This window comes from Mustela lutreola, chromosome 2 (assembly GCF_030435805.1).
Source record: "Mustela lutreola isolate mMusLut2 chromosome 2, mMusLut2.pri, whole genome shotgun sequence".
NCBI lineage: Eukaryota > Metazoa > Chordata > Mammalia > Carnivora > Mustelidae > Mustela > Mustela lutreola.
The window spans coordinates 94,953,112-94,965,209 of NC_081291.1; the positions used below are offsets into that span (position 1 = coordinate 94,953,112).

Here is a 12,098-nt window from a genome sequence, read left to right on the forward strand (position 1 = left end):
AGGAAGGGTGCCCATGGAAAAAGAGGGATTTTTCAGTCAGCCAGCTATTTGAGTTAGAGGCTGTGGAGTGGGTCCTGGGAAGTGCAGGAGGGAAAGCGGGCTTTGGACTGTCCACGCACCCCTGCTCACGCGGAGACCTGCCCCTTCCCAGCAACAGGCAGAGATGGCCCGCATGGCACAGACCCAGGAAGAGAAGCTGGCCGCTGCCCTCAGGCTGGAGCTGCACAACACTTCGTGCCAGGTCCAGAGCCTCCAGGCGGAGACAGAATCCCTGCGGGCCCTGGTGAGTGGGCTGGGAAGAGCCCTGGCATTTCTTACATCAATTTTTACTCTCAACTGCACTGTGGTCATCTGGGTTAGAGTTCACAAGAGTCTTGAGGATCAGCCGATACCGAATCACAACCAGTATAGTGAAGGCTGTTAGTGCCCCACCGGAATACACAACACCAGGCCACTGCTGAGAGTGTTGGCCGCTCACATCCACAGATGTCCCACTTCTCCAGAGAACTGGCCTCAGCCAAACAGTAGACACCTGGCCTGGGAGGTTAGGCCCACTTTCTCTAGCCCTCAGCCAATGACTGGCTGACATGGGGTTTAAAAGCCCAGCCCACTGGCTTCCAAGTGGAATGGGTTTCGCCCTGTACTTCACCCTCGCAGTCTCCCTGTGGGATCAGACGGTACCAGACTCCAACTGAGACTGAGACTTCCTCCCGGCTTAGCGCCTTCCTCTGTCCTATCCTGCTTTCCTTGCTCCCCTTCGCTTGAGAGCAACCCTTTAACTCTTTACATGTACCAAGATCCCTGGCTCAGACTCTGCTTCTGGGAAAGCCAAATTAAGACTAGGAAGCTCCTCAGACTCACTGGGATTTGTGGGAAGGTCTCTTGCATTATTTATTATTAATAATAATTAAAATAATTATTAATAATACAGCAATTTACCCTCTGCTTTCTGGGAGTGAACTGAAGTTCTATTAGGGTACTAAGCCTACAGCTCCTCCTTGATGGCCCCTGTGGGGGGGCCCATGTGTACCAATTTGAACCACAAGCATTTTGTCCACACTGCGGTTTGTGAGGGGATGGTTCATGTAATTCTTATGCAGCTGAGGTGGTCTGGACTCTACTGAGGCCCAAGGAGCTCCTGTCTCTCATCAGCTTCAAGCCTTGGGGGAAGTTCCAATACTATCGCTAGTGCTCCTTTCTTCTACCACTCCCCATACACCCTCCTCATCTCAATCTTGCCACCCAAATCCATTCCATCACCAAACCAGCAGCCCGACCTCCCAATGCAGTCTTAGCCTACCATTAAGTTAGCCCAAGGATTTATTCTAGTTGGTTCCCTCAGAAACAACATTTTCACTACCCATAGTCAAGATCATTCCATCAACCCTGAGCTCCCCTCTTCCATGTGTCTTCCATTCCCTTGGGTCCATCATCCTCTGGATAACAAGGTCACACGATACCCAGTCAGCTCAGGAAGACGCTGTCTTGCCACAGCACAGCACATGACACACATCTCACTGTCACAGCTCTCCCTCACATTCTGTGATGGGATTGGGGTCACTGCAAGGGGATGTGAGAAAAGGATCGGAGGTGAGAAAAATCAGGAAACTACAGCCCAAAGCAATGCCATTTTAGGGTTTTTTTTTAATTGTCTGAAAGACAATTGCATTATTTACTCAGAGTTATGTGAATTTATGCTCATTCGTTTTATTCCCTTGCCCTAACCCTTGATCCTAATATTAGGGGTGCTGCCTTTTCCCCAAGTCCCTTTAAACATGCATAAGGGGGCTGCCATTTATTCCCCAGATGTCTTTGTGATTGCCAAAACTCCACTCTTCCATAACAGAAAGTGCCAGGCAAAACGCTGGTGACACACACTGAAGCCCATATCATCAGAAAAGCCTGGATGAATTGCACCTGAGGGGAGGCAGCCCATCCCTCAGCACACATTCCATACAGATACTTGCTCCAGTTGTGTGCTGAGCCCTCCATGAGGAAGGTCCCAGGGACACAACCATGAAGTGAATGGTTCCCGTCCTCTAGAAGCTCATAACCACACTGGGTTCAACCAAATGACAGAACACAGAAGAGGGTACGGTGCTCCCCAGAGCGGTTGCTCCTAGCAGCCTCCATTCTCAGCAAGCTCCAGCCTGCCCTCACCTCTGTCCCTCAGCAGATGCTGTCACTCACACCATTCTGCAGGTAGGATTAAGGTCCCCAAACACGAGATCCTCTGTCTTCTGTTTCCAAAATACCTCTGAAGTTTTATCCCCTCTCTCCTCCCTTCAGTAAATTTCCCCTCTCCCCTGGTGTCCCATGTGGGGCATTTCTCTATCTACTGTCCTTTCTTGCATTTTCAGGGTCCCTCCCTCCACTGGGATTGCCTGGCAGTAAAATAGAAAGATTCCTTTTCCAGACCTTCTAACACCCCCAGTGCTTGGGCTTCATTTACAGACCAGCCCGGTTTCCACAGGAAGGGAAATGCCCAGAACCACCCTTTGGGGTGGTTGGTCTCCTACACTTGAGCCCTTGGACATGTTCTTCCCATGGCTGCAAGGAGACCCATCCCCTCAACTCTGCCCACCCTTAACCGTCTTCACACCCTTGGTACAAGTGAGGTAGAAGATACGCAAGTGCTACACACAGGGAAGAGCCTAGATCCTGACTCCCACAGGTGGAGTAACCTCTCTACCTGTCACCCACTCGCTTTCACAGCCCTGTGGTTCACGTGGTTCTATCAGCTCATCCACCGACATCACATCAACTCCTTGAGGACAGAGACCATGTCTCATTTGTTTCATGTCCCCAAAGCCCTTGATGAGGGTCCAGAATGTCATTTCTTCAAAGTGATACTAATAGTAAGGAGAGCGTGCTCGCATGCATTCTCTCATCGGACACTCATAGAGACACTGAGAAGTGTGGTGACTGACGACCCATTTTACAGAAGAGCAAACTGTGATTCAGGGGTTTGCCCGTGAACACGAGTAACAAGTGGGAGAGCCAAGCCCTTCCGGCTCAATTGCATTTCTAGACCACAGAAGGCCTGTGGGGATTGGCCCTCACTCTGGGATCTAGAATCTTGACTCCTCTACTTATCAGTGGAGTGATGCCTCTAAGATTCTGTTTTCTCACTTGCGAAGTGAGGATCTCTTCGGGTTATCATATGTATCTGTCGTGTTAGTGGCTTAAGGCAACAGTAAAAAATGTGTTCATTCAGTCTGCAATTTAGGTGGAGTCCAGCAGAGACAGCTGTGCCCTCTGCTGGGGCCGGCCCTTCCAAGAATGGTGGTTTCCGCTCACATATGTGGAGCCTCAACTGTGCATCTCTTTTTCTTCCTCCATGGGGCCTCTCCAGGTGGCTAGCTGTGACTTCCTCAAATCATGGCAGTCTCGTAGTCAGACTACTGCTGTGGCATCCAGCTTCCCTCAGAGCATCAGCACAGAAGCTACCAGGCCTCTTACCACTCTTACCAGGCCTGAAAAATCCCTGAACACCACTTATACAGAACTCTGTTGGTCTAAGCAGTCAAAGGCCATCCCAGATCCCACAGGAAGGGAAAGAAACTCCACCTCCTGACGAGGCAGTGGCAAGGCCACCTAGAGAAAGAACACATGGGATGGAAATAGGGATTGCACCTGCCTTTGGAAATGTGCTCTGTCGATGGACCGACCAGTATTTGCCTCATAAAGTCATGGGGATGATGACTTATGAAACAATGCAGGTCAAGCCCTTAGCACAGTGCCTGGCACAGAGTGAGCAGTCAATAACTGGTATCCATTACTGCCTACCATTGTAAAATTATTATTTATAACCACTGAAATAATAATTCCAGGTTGGCATCATCCAATCACCTCATTCAAACCCCATCGTCCTGACTATCGGAACAAATCAGAAGAAAATTCACACCCCCAACCAGAAGATGTAGGAGTAGTGACATGCTGGCTGTGCTTGAGACCCAGGACAGGCCACCTCTGTCCCCTGCGAGCGAGTAGATCAGAGCTCTGGTCACTGGGCCTTCCAGTCAAGGATAGGAGCCCAGTCAGCCAGAATAAGGAGCACACCTTCCTGCAGCTTTCAGACACAGCTCAGTCCATCCAGCCACAGCTGTTATCCTTGGTCAGAGCAACCTGCACACACACAAGGCCCCCACAGCTTATCTAAGCCTCAGACAGGTGAGCTGGCAGCACTGGCTGTCCCCTTGGCCAGCAAGGCCCTCTTTGTATTGGCAACCAGACACCAGTAATGGTGCTTAAAGCCTACTGAGCTCTGTGTTGCGTCAACTCAAATCAGGAATGGAGTTCAAGTCCAGAAATCACTTAAGGTCACTATTTTTACTTTATGAAGGGCTTAGCAATTCAAAGAAGTCCCTTCAAATTTCCAGAAACTGGGGAATAAGTATGCTTCTGTGACCTGGGTTTGCTTGCCAGTGCTGTGCTACTGTGGGGGCTGGAGTGGGGAGACAGGCAGCAGTGGCCTGATTGCCATTGCTCGAGCCCAAGCATCTCTGTGAGAACCAAGCGAGGATGTCAGGGACTTAGGTGGGAAGAAGCTGGACCGAGACACTGAGGATGGGATGGAAGAGACAGAGGACCTCTGACAGGCATTTGCACAAACATATGTTGGGCAATAGGTCCTAAGTCATCAGAGCAAACTTCAGGCCAAACAGAGAAGTCACCTGTGAACATGGAGCAAAAACTAGACAAATGATCCAAACATGATTCCACGAAAGATCTTTCCAAACAACAGGTGTTACAGGGACAACATTAACACTAAACACTACAAGGAATTTCCTGATGAGCAAAGTGGGAAAACCCAGAGAGTTTGGAACAAGTGATTCTCAAAGTGCAGGTGGCCATTTCCACATCTTCTTTGCCATAGAGGGGTTTTCAGGTCTCACCAAAATAATAACCCTAGGCCAGATGCTGATCTAGATTTCTTTTCTACTAGTCACATTTTTGCCACCTGTAAATGTATCTAGGATGGGAATCTGACTCAATATTCTTATGTCTTATGGAATTAAAATGGTTTAAATAAGGTGATATGATGGCCCCTGCTTAACAGGAGCCATGATTCAAGATGGCATCATGACCAAAAAGTGTCCATTTCAACCACAGTAATCCAAAAGGTATGAAAAATCTCCTAGGAGACAAAGTACAGAAAGTTGTTTTAATGATATTTTATCTCAACTTGAGAAAATATTTATCTGTTCTTATGTGTTATTTAAAAAGCCAGATGCTAAATTATAGGTGCACCATGATTACAACTATTAAAAATGTTAAGGATAGATGCACACAGCTTTTTAAACATGTTTGGTGGTCAGTCCTACAGTCTGCAGGGCTTGCTATATGAGAAAATGAGGTTTCCTGTCTAATGGTGAGACAGGTAGAGCAATAAGTGTAACCATAATACAAGTATTGTCATCCTGGGCAACACCAGATGAGCACCTACTCTGTGCCAGCCCCTGTCTTACTATGAGAGTTACAGAAATGTCCTTTCATCTCTGAAGAGCTCACTGTCTGGTAGAGGAAACATGCCCTTAAGCAGCTCAGCCCACTATGACAAGTTTAAGGGCATCATGTACTTGGGCAGCCATGGAAAGCCAGAGGAGGGGTCTCTAACCCCGCCTGGTGGGAGGAAAGGGCAAGAGACTATCAAGGAAGAAGGAAGCCTTCCTGGGGGAGGTGACCCACAAGCTTGGACTTGGAGATGAATAGGAATGATCCAGGTGAGAAGGAAGGGGAGATACAAATCCAGATTTGGACTTTCGACAAAGCACAGTTGTTGCTGTGTAGAGAATGCAGGGGTAGGAGGAACTAGAGACCAAGAGATGAGTTACAAGCTACTAAGCTTACCCCAGGGGAGCAGTGATAAGCGTATATCCTGGGCACTGGTGGCTGGGGGAGAGAGGGCACAGAAGTGAAAACTTTCCAGAATACCTAAAAGGCAGGACTCTGTGATGATTGGATTGCAGAGGGAAGGAAGATGAGGGACATGCCTTTCCCTTGTTTCTAGTGCATGTGAATTCATCAGCAGAAGCACAGGAGAGGTGGGCAGGTTCAGAAAGAAGTCGGTGGCTCCACTGCGGATACGTTGATTTGAGGTGCCTATGACTTGTATATATTTCCAGGAAGAAACTCAGAAGCAGGTTTATGCTGGTGGGAGACATCTGTCCTGGAAACATCAATGCAGGAGGCATTGGGAGAGAGACAGCTAAAGTCATGAGTGTGGCAAAGACCAACCAACACAGGCCCAGGAAGCAGAGCTCAGAGAGAACAGGCTCAAGATAGGACCTTGGGGAGCCCACAGTGAAGGGGCAGATAGGAGAAGAGGCATTAGCCAAGGTGTGCTACTAACACACTGAAGAAAACACTGAGTGTGCAACGGCCAGAAACATTGATTCGAACTCTGGCAATCTGGCCAAGAGTGTCGGAGGAAAAGGCATTTTAGCTGAATGATGGATGCGGTTTCAGCAGTGGAGGGGGAAAGGGTCCCGCAGGGAGTGAGAAATCATGAGCAGAAAGGCCTAGAGGCAGTTCAGAGAGCAAGGTTTCTTCGAAAAAAAAAAAAAAAAACAAACACCTGCAAACTGTCTCTCCTGTGTGTGTCAGTTTCTCACTCTCATTTTTCCTCTCGTTATCTTTCACACTTTTTCATTCTGTCTCATCAGTACACTTCATCGTTCTCCCTCTCCTTCCCCTCTTGGCTGTCTTCCTCCCACACCCCCTCAACAGAAGAATCTGTGAATGAGACCAAACAAGAGTCTGGCCTCCGGCCTCTGGAGGTGGAGTCATGGCTTCCCTCTGCAACCCAGCCAGGCCCTTGGAGTTAATGGGCGGCCCAGGCCCAGCGCAGCCCCTCGCGCAGCTCTGCCCAACTCCCTCCTCAAGGGCCCTGCGTGCGGCCTCGGATGTGGACCGTGTTCTCTCTTTGGCAGAAACGAGGCCTGGAGAACACGTTGCACGACGCCAAGCACTGGCACGACATCGAGCTCCAGAACCTGGGCGCCGTGGTGAGCCGGCTGGAGGCAGAGCTCAGGGAGATGCGCTCTGAGGCCGAACAGCAGCAGCAGGCTCGCGAGCATCTGCTGGCACACAAGGCGCAGCTGCAGAGGGACGTGGCGTCCTACCACGCCCTGCTGGACAGGGAGGAGAGCGGGTAAGCCTCTCGCCGCCCCTCATTCCTGGGACACCTATACATACCCAGGGGTTCAAAATTAAAAGTTCGTTAAACCCTAAAGAAGCAATTAAGGTAAGAAGGAAAAATCACCCTCAAACTCCCCCGACACACACACACTCCCACAGCCTGTGACCTTGCAGGAATTTTTTTTTTCAAATTAATTTTTTAAATTCAATTAATTGACATATAATGTATTATAGATTTCAGAGGTGGAGGTCAGTGATACATCAGTCTTAAATAACACCCTGTGCTCATTACATCACGTGCCCTCCTTAATGTCTATCACCCGCTTACCCCATCCCCCCCCACCCTCCCCTCCAGCAGCCCTCAGTTTGTTTCCTGTGATTAAGAGTCTCTTTTGGTTTGTCTCCCTCTCTGGTTTTGTCCTGTTTTACTTTTTCCTCCCTTCCCCTATGAACCTCTGTTTCGTTTCTTAAATTCCATGTATCAGTGAGATCTGATGATAATTGTCTTTCTCTGATTGACTTATTTTTCTTAGCATAATACCATTTAGTTCCATCCACGTCATTGCAAATGGCGAGATTTCTTTTTTGATGGCTAAGTAGTATTCCATTGTGTATATATACCACATCTTCTTTATCCATTCATTTGTCAATGGACATCTAGGCTCGTTCCATAGTTTGGCCACTTTGGACATTGTTGCTATAAACATTGGGGTGCACATGCCCCTTCTGATAACTACGTTTGTCTCTTTGGGGTAAACACCCAGTAGTGCAATTGCTGGGTCGAAGGGTAGCTCTATTTTCAACTTCTTGAGGAGCCTTCATACTCTTTTCCAGAGTGGCTGCACCAGCTTGCATTCCCACCAACAGTGTAAGAGGGTTCCCCTTTCTCCACATTCTCGCCAACATCTGTCTTTTCCTAACTTGTTAATTTTAGCCATTCTGACTGGTGTGAGGGGCTATCTCATTGTGGTTTTGATTTGTATTTCCCTGCTGCTGAGTGATGTTGTGCTTTTTTTCATGTGTCTATTGCCCATTTATATATATCTTCTTTGGAGAAATGTCTGTTCATGTCTTCCTTGCATGATTTTTCTTTTCTTTTTTTTTAAGATTTTATTTATTTATTTGACATAGAGAGAGAGCACAAGTAGGCAGAGAGGCAGGCAGAGAGAGAGGAAGGGAAGCAGGCTCCCCGCCGAGCGGAGAGCCTGATATGGGACTCGATTCCAGGACCCAAGATCATGACCTGAGCTGAAGGCAGAGGCTTAACCCACTGAGCCACCGGCGCCACCCCCCTTGCATGATTTTTCTATTTGTATATTCACATCTGCATGTATACACATACACACACGGACATAGTGCTATGTGTTTACATACCGAGGACATACATACTGTCTGTTAGGACTAATTTCAGATGCAGGTAATAGACCCTCATTAATAGGGCTACAAACCAATGCTCCTGAAACTTTAATGTGCACTCAGAACATCAAAACCTGAGCATCTTTTGTAATTTTTGATTGAACTATAATGAACATACAGTGTCATATTAGTTTCAAATGTGCAATGATTCAACAGCTGTAGACGTGACTCAGTGCTCATTAAGATAAGTGTTCTCTTAATCCCCTTCACCTGTTTCCCCCATCCATTTCCCACCCCCACTCCCCTCTGGTTACCATAAGTTTGCTCTCTATATTTAAGAGTCTGTTTTTTCACTTATAGATAGAATTTAAGAACAAATGAAAAAAGAAAAAAAGACAAAAAATAGATTCTTAAATACAGAGAACAACCTGGGGATTTTTTTTAATGCAGACTCTGCCTCACTAAGTCATGGATTAGGCCAGAAATTCTTCATGTCTAACAAAACTTCAGGTGATGCCTGTGACTGCTGGTGCACAAACCACACTTTGAGTGGCCAGGGCACAAACCGTGTTTAGTTAAGAGTTCCAGAAAAGGGGTGCCTGGGTGGCTCAGTGGATTAAGCCTCTGCCTTCAGCTCAGATCATGATCTCAGGGTCCTGGGATCAAGCCCCACATCGGGCTCTCTGCTCAACAGGGAGCCTGCTTCCCCAACCCCCACCTCTCTCTGCCTGCCTCTCTGCCTACTTGCGATCTCTCTCTCTCTCTCTTTCTCTGTGTCAAATAAATAAAACTTTATTAAAAAAAAAAAAGTTCTAGAAATAAGGTGGTCTAGGACTCTCTCTGATTTCAGTAAGGTCCCAAGCTCTTTCATCTTTCTCGTTTTACCATCCCTGATATATGGGCTTTTTGTCTTCATTACCCATGGTTGCCAAATGCCTACCACAGCTCCAGACATCATATCCTCATTCATGGTAAGAAGAAAGAGAGGGAAGAGAGGGGCAGCCAAAAAGCTTTTCCATGGGTGGCTCTCTTCTTTTATCAGTGAAGGAAAGACATGTTGAGAAGGCTTCCAGTGGATTTTCCCTTACATTCCATTGACCATGGCTTGCTCACGTGAGCATACCTACTGCAAGGGATGCTGGGAAAGCAATTACTTAGCTTCTCCAGCCTCCATACTGGAGAGAGGCAAGGGGTAGCAATAGCACATAAACATGTGTATATGTATGTGTATGCACACACACATAGATATGTGTCTATATGCAGTCTTCTTTTAATGGGTAAGGATTCCAGGAGCATATGCCTAAGTCTTGAGACTGCTTCCTTGCCAGCTTGTTAAAGAAATCCAAGCTTTTATTCTATCATAATTCTGTACCTTCATATTTCCCTCCAAAGTCCTTTTCAAGATACACTTCAAATAATGAATAGAATATCAGCTCTGAGAGACGACTTAGTGATTACATAATCCAACCCGAGTTTTGGAGAGAATACACAAGCCCAGAGGAGAAAAGGATGTGTTCACGATCACACGGGGAGGTGGAGGCAGAGCTGGGACTGGAGCCCAGGTCTCCTGGCTTCTCCAATGTGCTGGGTAAATTTTTTTTCTTCTGAAGGCAAGATAGCTGTATAGAAGCAACCTAATCCTCCCTCTTTTCCAATACAAAATATGTCATCCAGCTCCTTTCCAACTGTCTTTTTATTGGGTTAATTATAAAAGCTAGATGTTCCTAGCAAAGCTCATGTTTTCATATGCCCATGAACATTTGAATAAATACATAAAATAGTTTTAAACATATACAAAAAGTAATGAGTTAGGCTGAATTTGCTTCAAGAATATTAGAACTCTATTAGTGAGTGCCCGCTAGGTACCAGTGCAGTCTCAAGCTCTTTATCTTCATTTCTCCCCAAAACCCCGTTAGGATGACATCATTCTTCCCACTTTAAAGAGAGGAGACAAAGCATCAGAGAGCTTAAGTCATTTGCCCAAGATCACACACCTAATAATCTTCAACAGGGGTTTGAAACCCAAACTGCCTTGTTCCAAATGCCTAATTCTTTTCATGGGACACCTGCCTTTCCTACATTCCCACTGTGATATCTTTACTAATTTTCATCATCTATGACTTCTCTCACTTGTGTTTTTTGTTGCAGCCAATGATGAAACTTCCTCTTTTCATGAAGAATATGCCGCCTCTCTCACGAAGTGACCCGTGAAGTTCCTAGAGGAGTTTCCCCATCGCCCAGACTCCCACCACCGCCCTGTCTTCCCAAGCTGGATTCCTTGCTGGATTCTCTGGTTGATTCAGCTTACTCTGAAAAGCATCTTGAAGTGGAGAGGGTCCTTCTGCCTTAATTTAAATAGTCTGTAGCTTGATCGCTCTCCCTTGTCCCTCTCCAAATAAATGCTTTGTGTGTGGCTTCCAGTCTGCCCACCTTGTTCAACCCACTGTCAGGGGAAGAGGAGTGTCTCTTCACCTGCCTGGCCTTTGCTCCTGGAGCCATTCTGCAGGCGTCCTTGAGCATGACGCCATCTGCCTCATTATCCAAGGGTCAGCTGCTCTTGGGTTTAGGGATGTAAATGTACGGTTTAGGCAAGACTTGTGCTCATGGCATGTCAGATTGCCACAGTTTGGGGGCAAAAACAACACTCGTGCTAGAGAGTGGACTGGCATATTGCTTTGCTGAATATATCATGATCGCAAGCAACCCAGAGCATTTAGATCCCTTTAGTGCACGCTGCACAGGCATATATGTGCAGACACACACATCTCTCTGAGATGGCAGGGCGTCTCTCCATCAGTGTAAAGGGTACTTCAATTTAAGTCGGGAAGGGGGGGCATTAGTTGTGTTGTGGTTGCCTACCTCACCAGCAGCCTTAAGATTTTTTTCCAGGGTCCTTCCCCCAGCCTTCTCAGGGCCCAGCCCAGCCAAATATAGTTTGTGAATCTGTCACCTACCCAGGCAAGACTCCCCTGCCTTCTGATTAAAACTGAAACCACCACCTGTGTCCTACCACAGGCTCTCAGTGTCTCCAAAACCACACACACAAAGCCCAGACTTAATTTCTTAATTCTTCCCCCGAGCTTCTGTTAGTGCACCTGCCACATGGAATTACAGACCAAAATATCCACTCTGAGTCTGTCCTCCTAAGTGGCCAATCCAGACAGGGAGATGTGTCCAATATGGACACATTCAAAGACACCCACCGCCTACCCCTGGGGTTCCAAGTAGCCGAAGCCGACATAAACAAAAGAAACCTTCTTTAACCTGAAGAACAGCTTTAGAAGAGAAGCAAGGCAAGAAGGGCGGGGGGGGGGGGGGGGTCTCCTGGTTGACATCGCGCCAACTGTCTTCCCTTTTTAGCTTCTAGGATCAAAAGAATTGTATTCAGAAGTCATGTGGGCAGGACAGCTATTTACAGCTCCCACGACACCTTTACAGAATTCTGTTTGTTGTTTGAGGCATAGAAATTGTCAAGGCATCACCTAACTCTATTCCTTGGCAAAGCACCAATCCCCTGCACAGCTGCGTGCTCCCCCGGCACCCGCAGGGGAAGAGTGGGTCCAAGGGCCTCCCTGGAAAAGAGCGTTCACCGGGCGAGC

General features: G+C 47.3%; 1 protein-coding gene across 1 annotated transcript in view; it reads left to right on the top strand.

Annotated features, from left to right (window-relative positions):
- Positions 1-7,160, top strand: part of BFSP2 (beaded filament structural protein 2) — a 59,071-nt gene extending 51,911 nt beyond the window's left edge. The window contains exons 5-6 of the mRNA XM_059165204.1: positions 152-283; positions 6,936-7,160. Coding sequence (XP_059021187.1) covers positions 152-283; positions 6,936-7,160 — 357 coding nt within the window. The remainder of the gene's footprint in view (positions 1-151; positions 284-6,935) is intronic.
- The last annotated feature ends 4,938 nt before the right edge of the window (positions 7,161-12,098 follow it).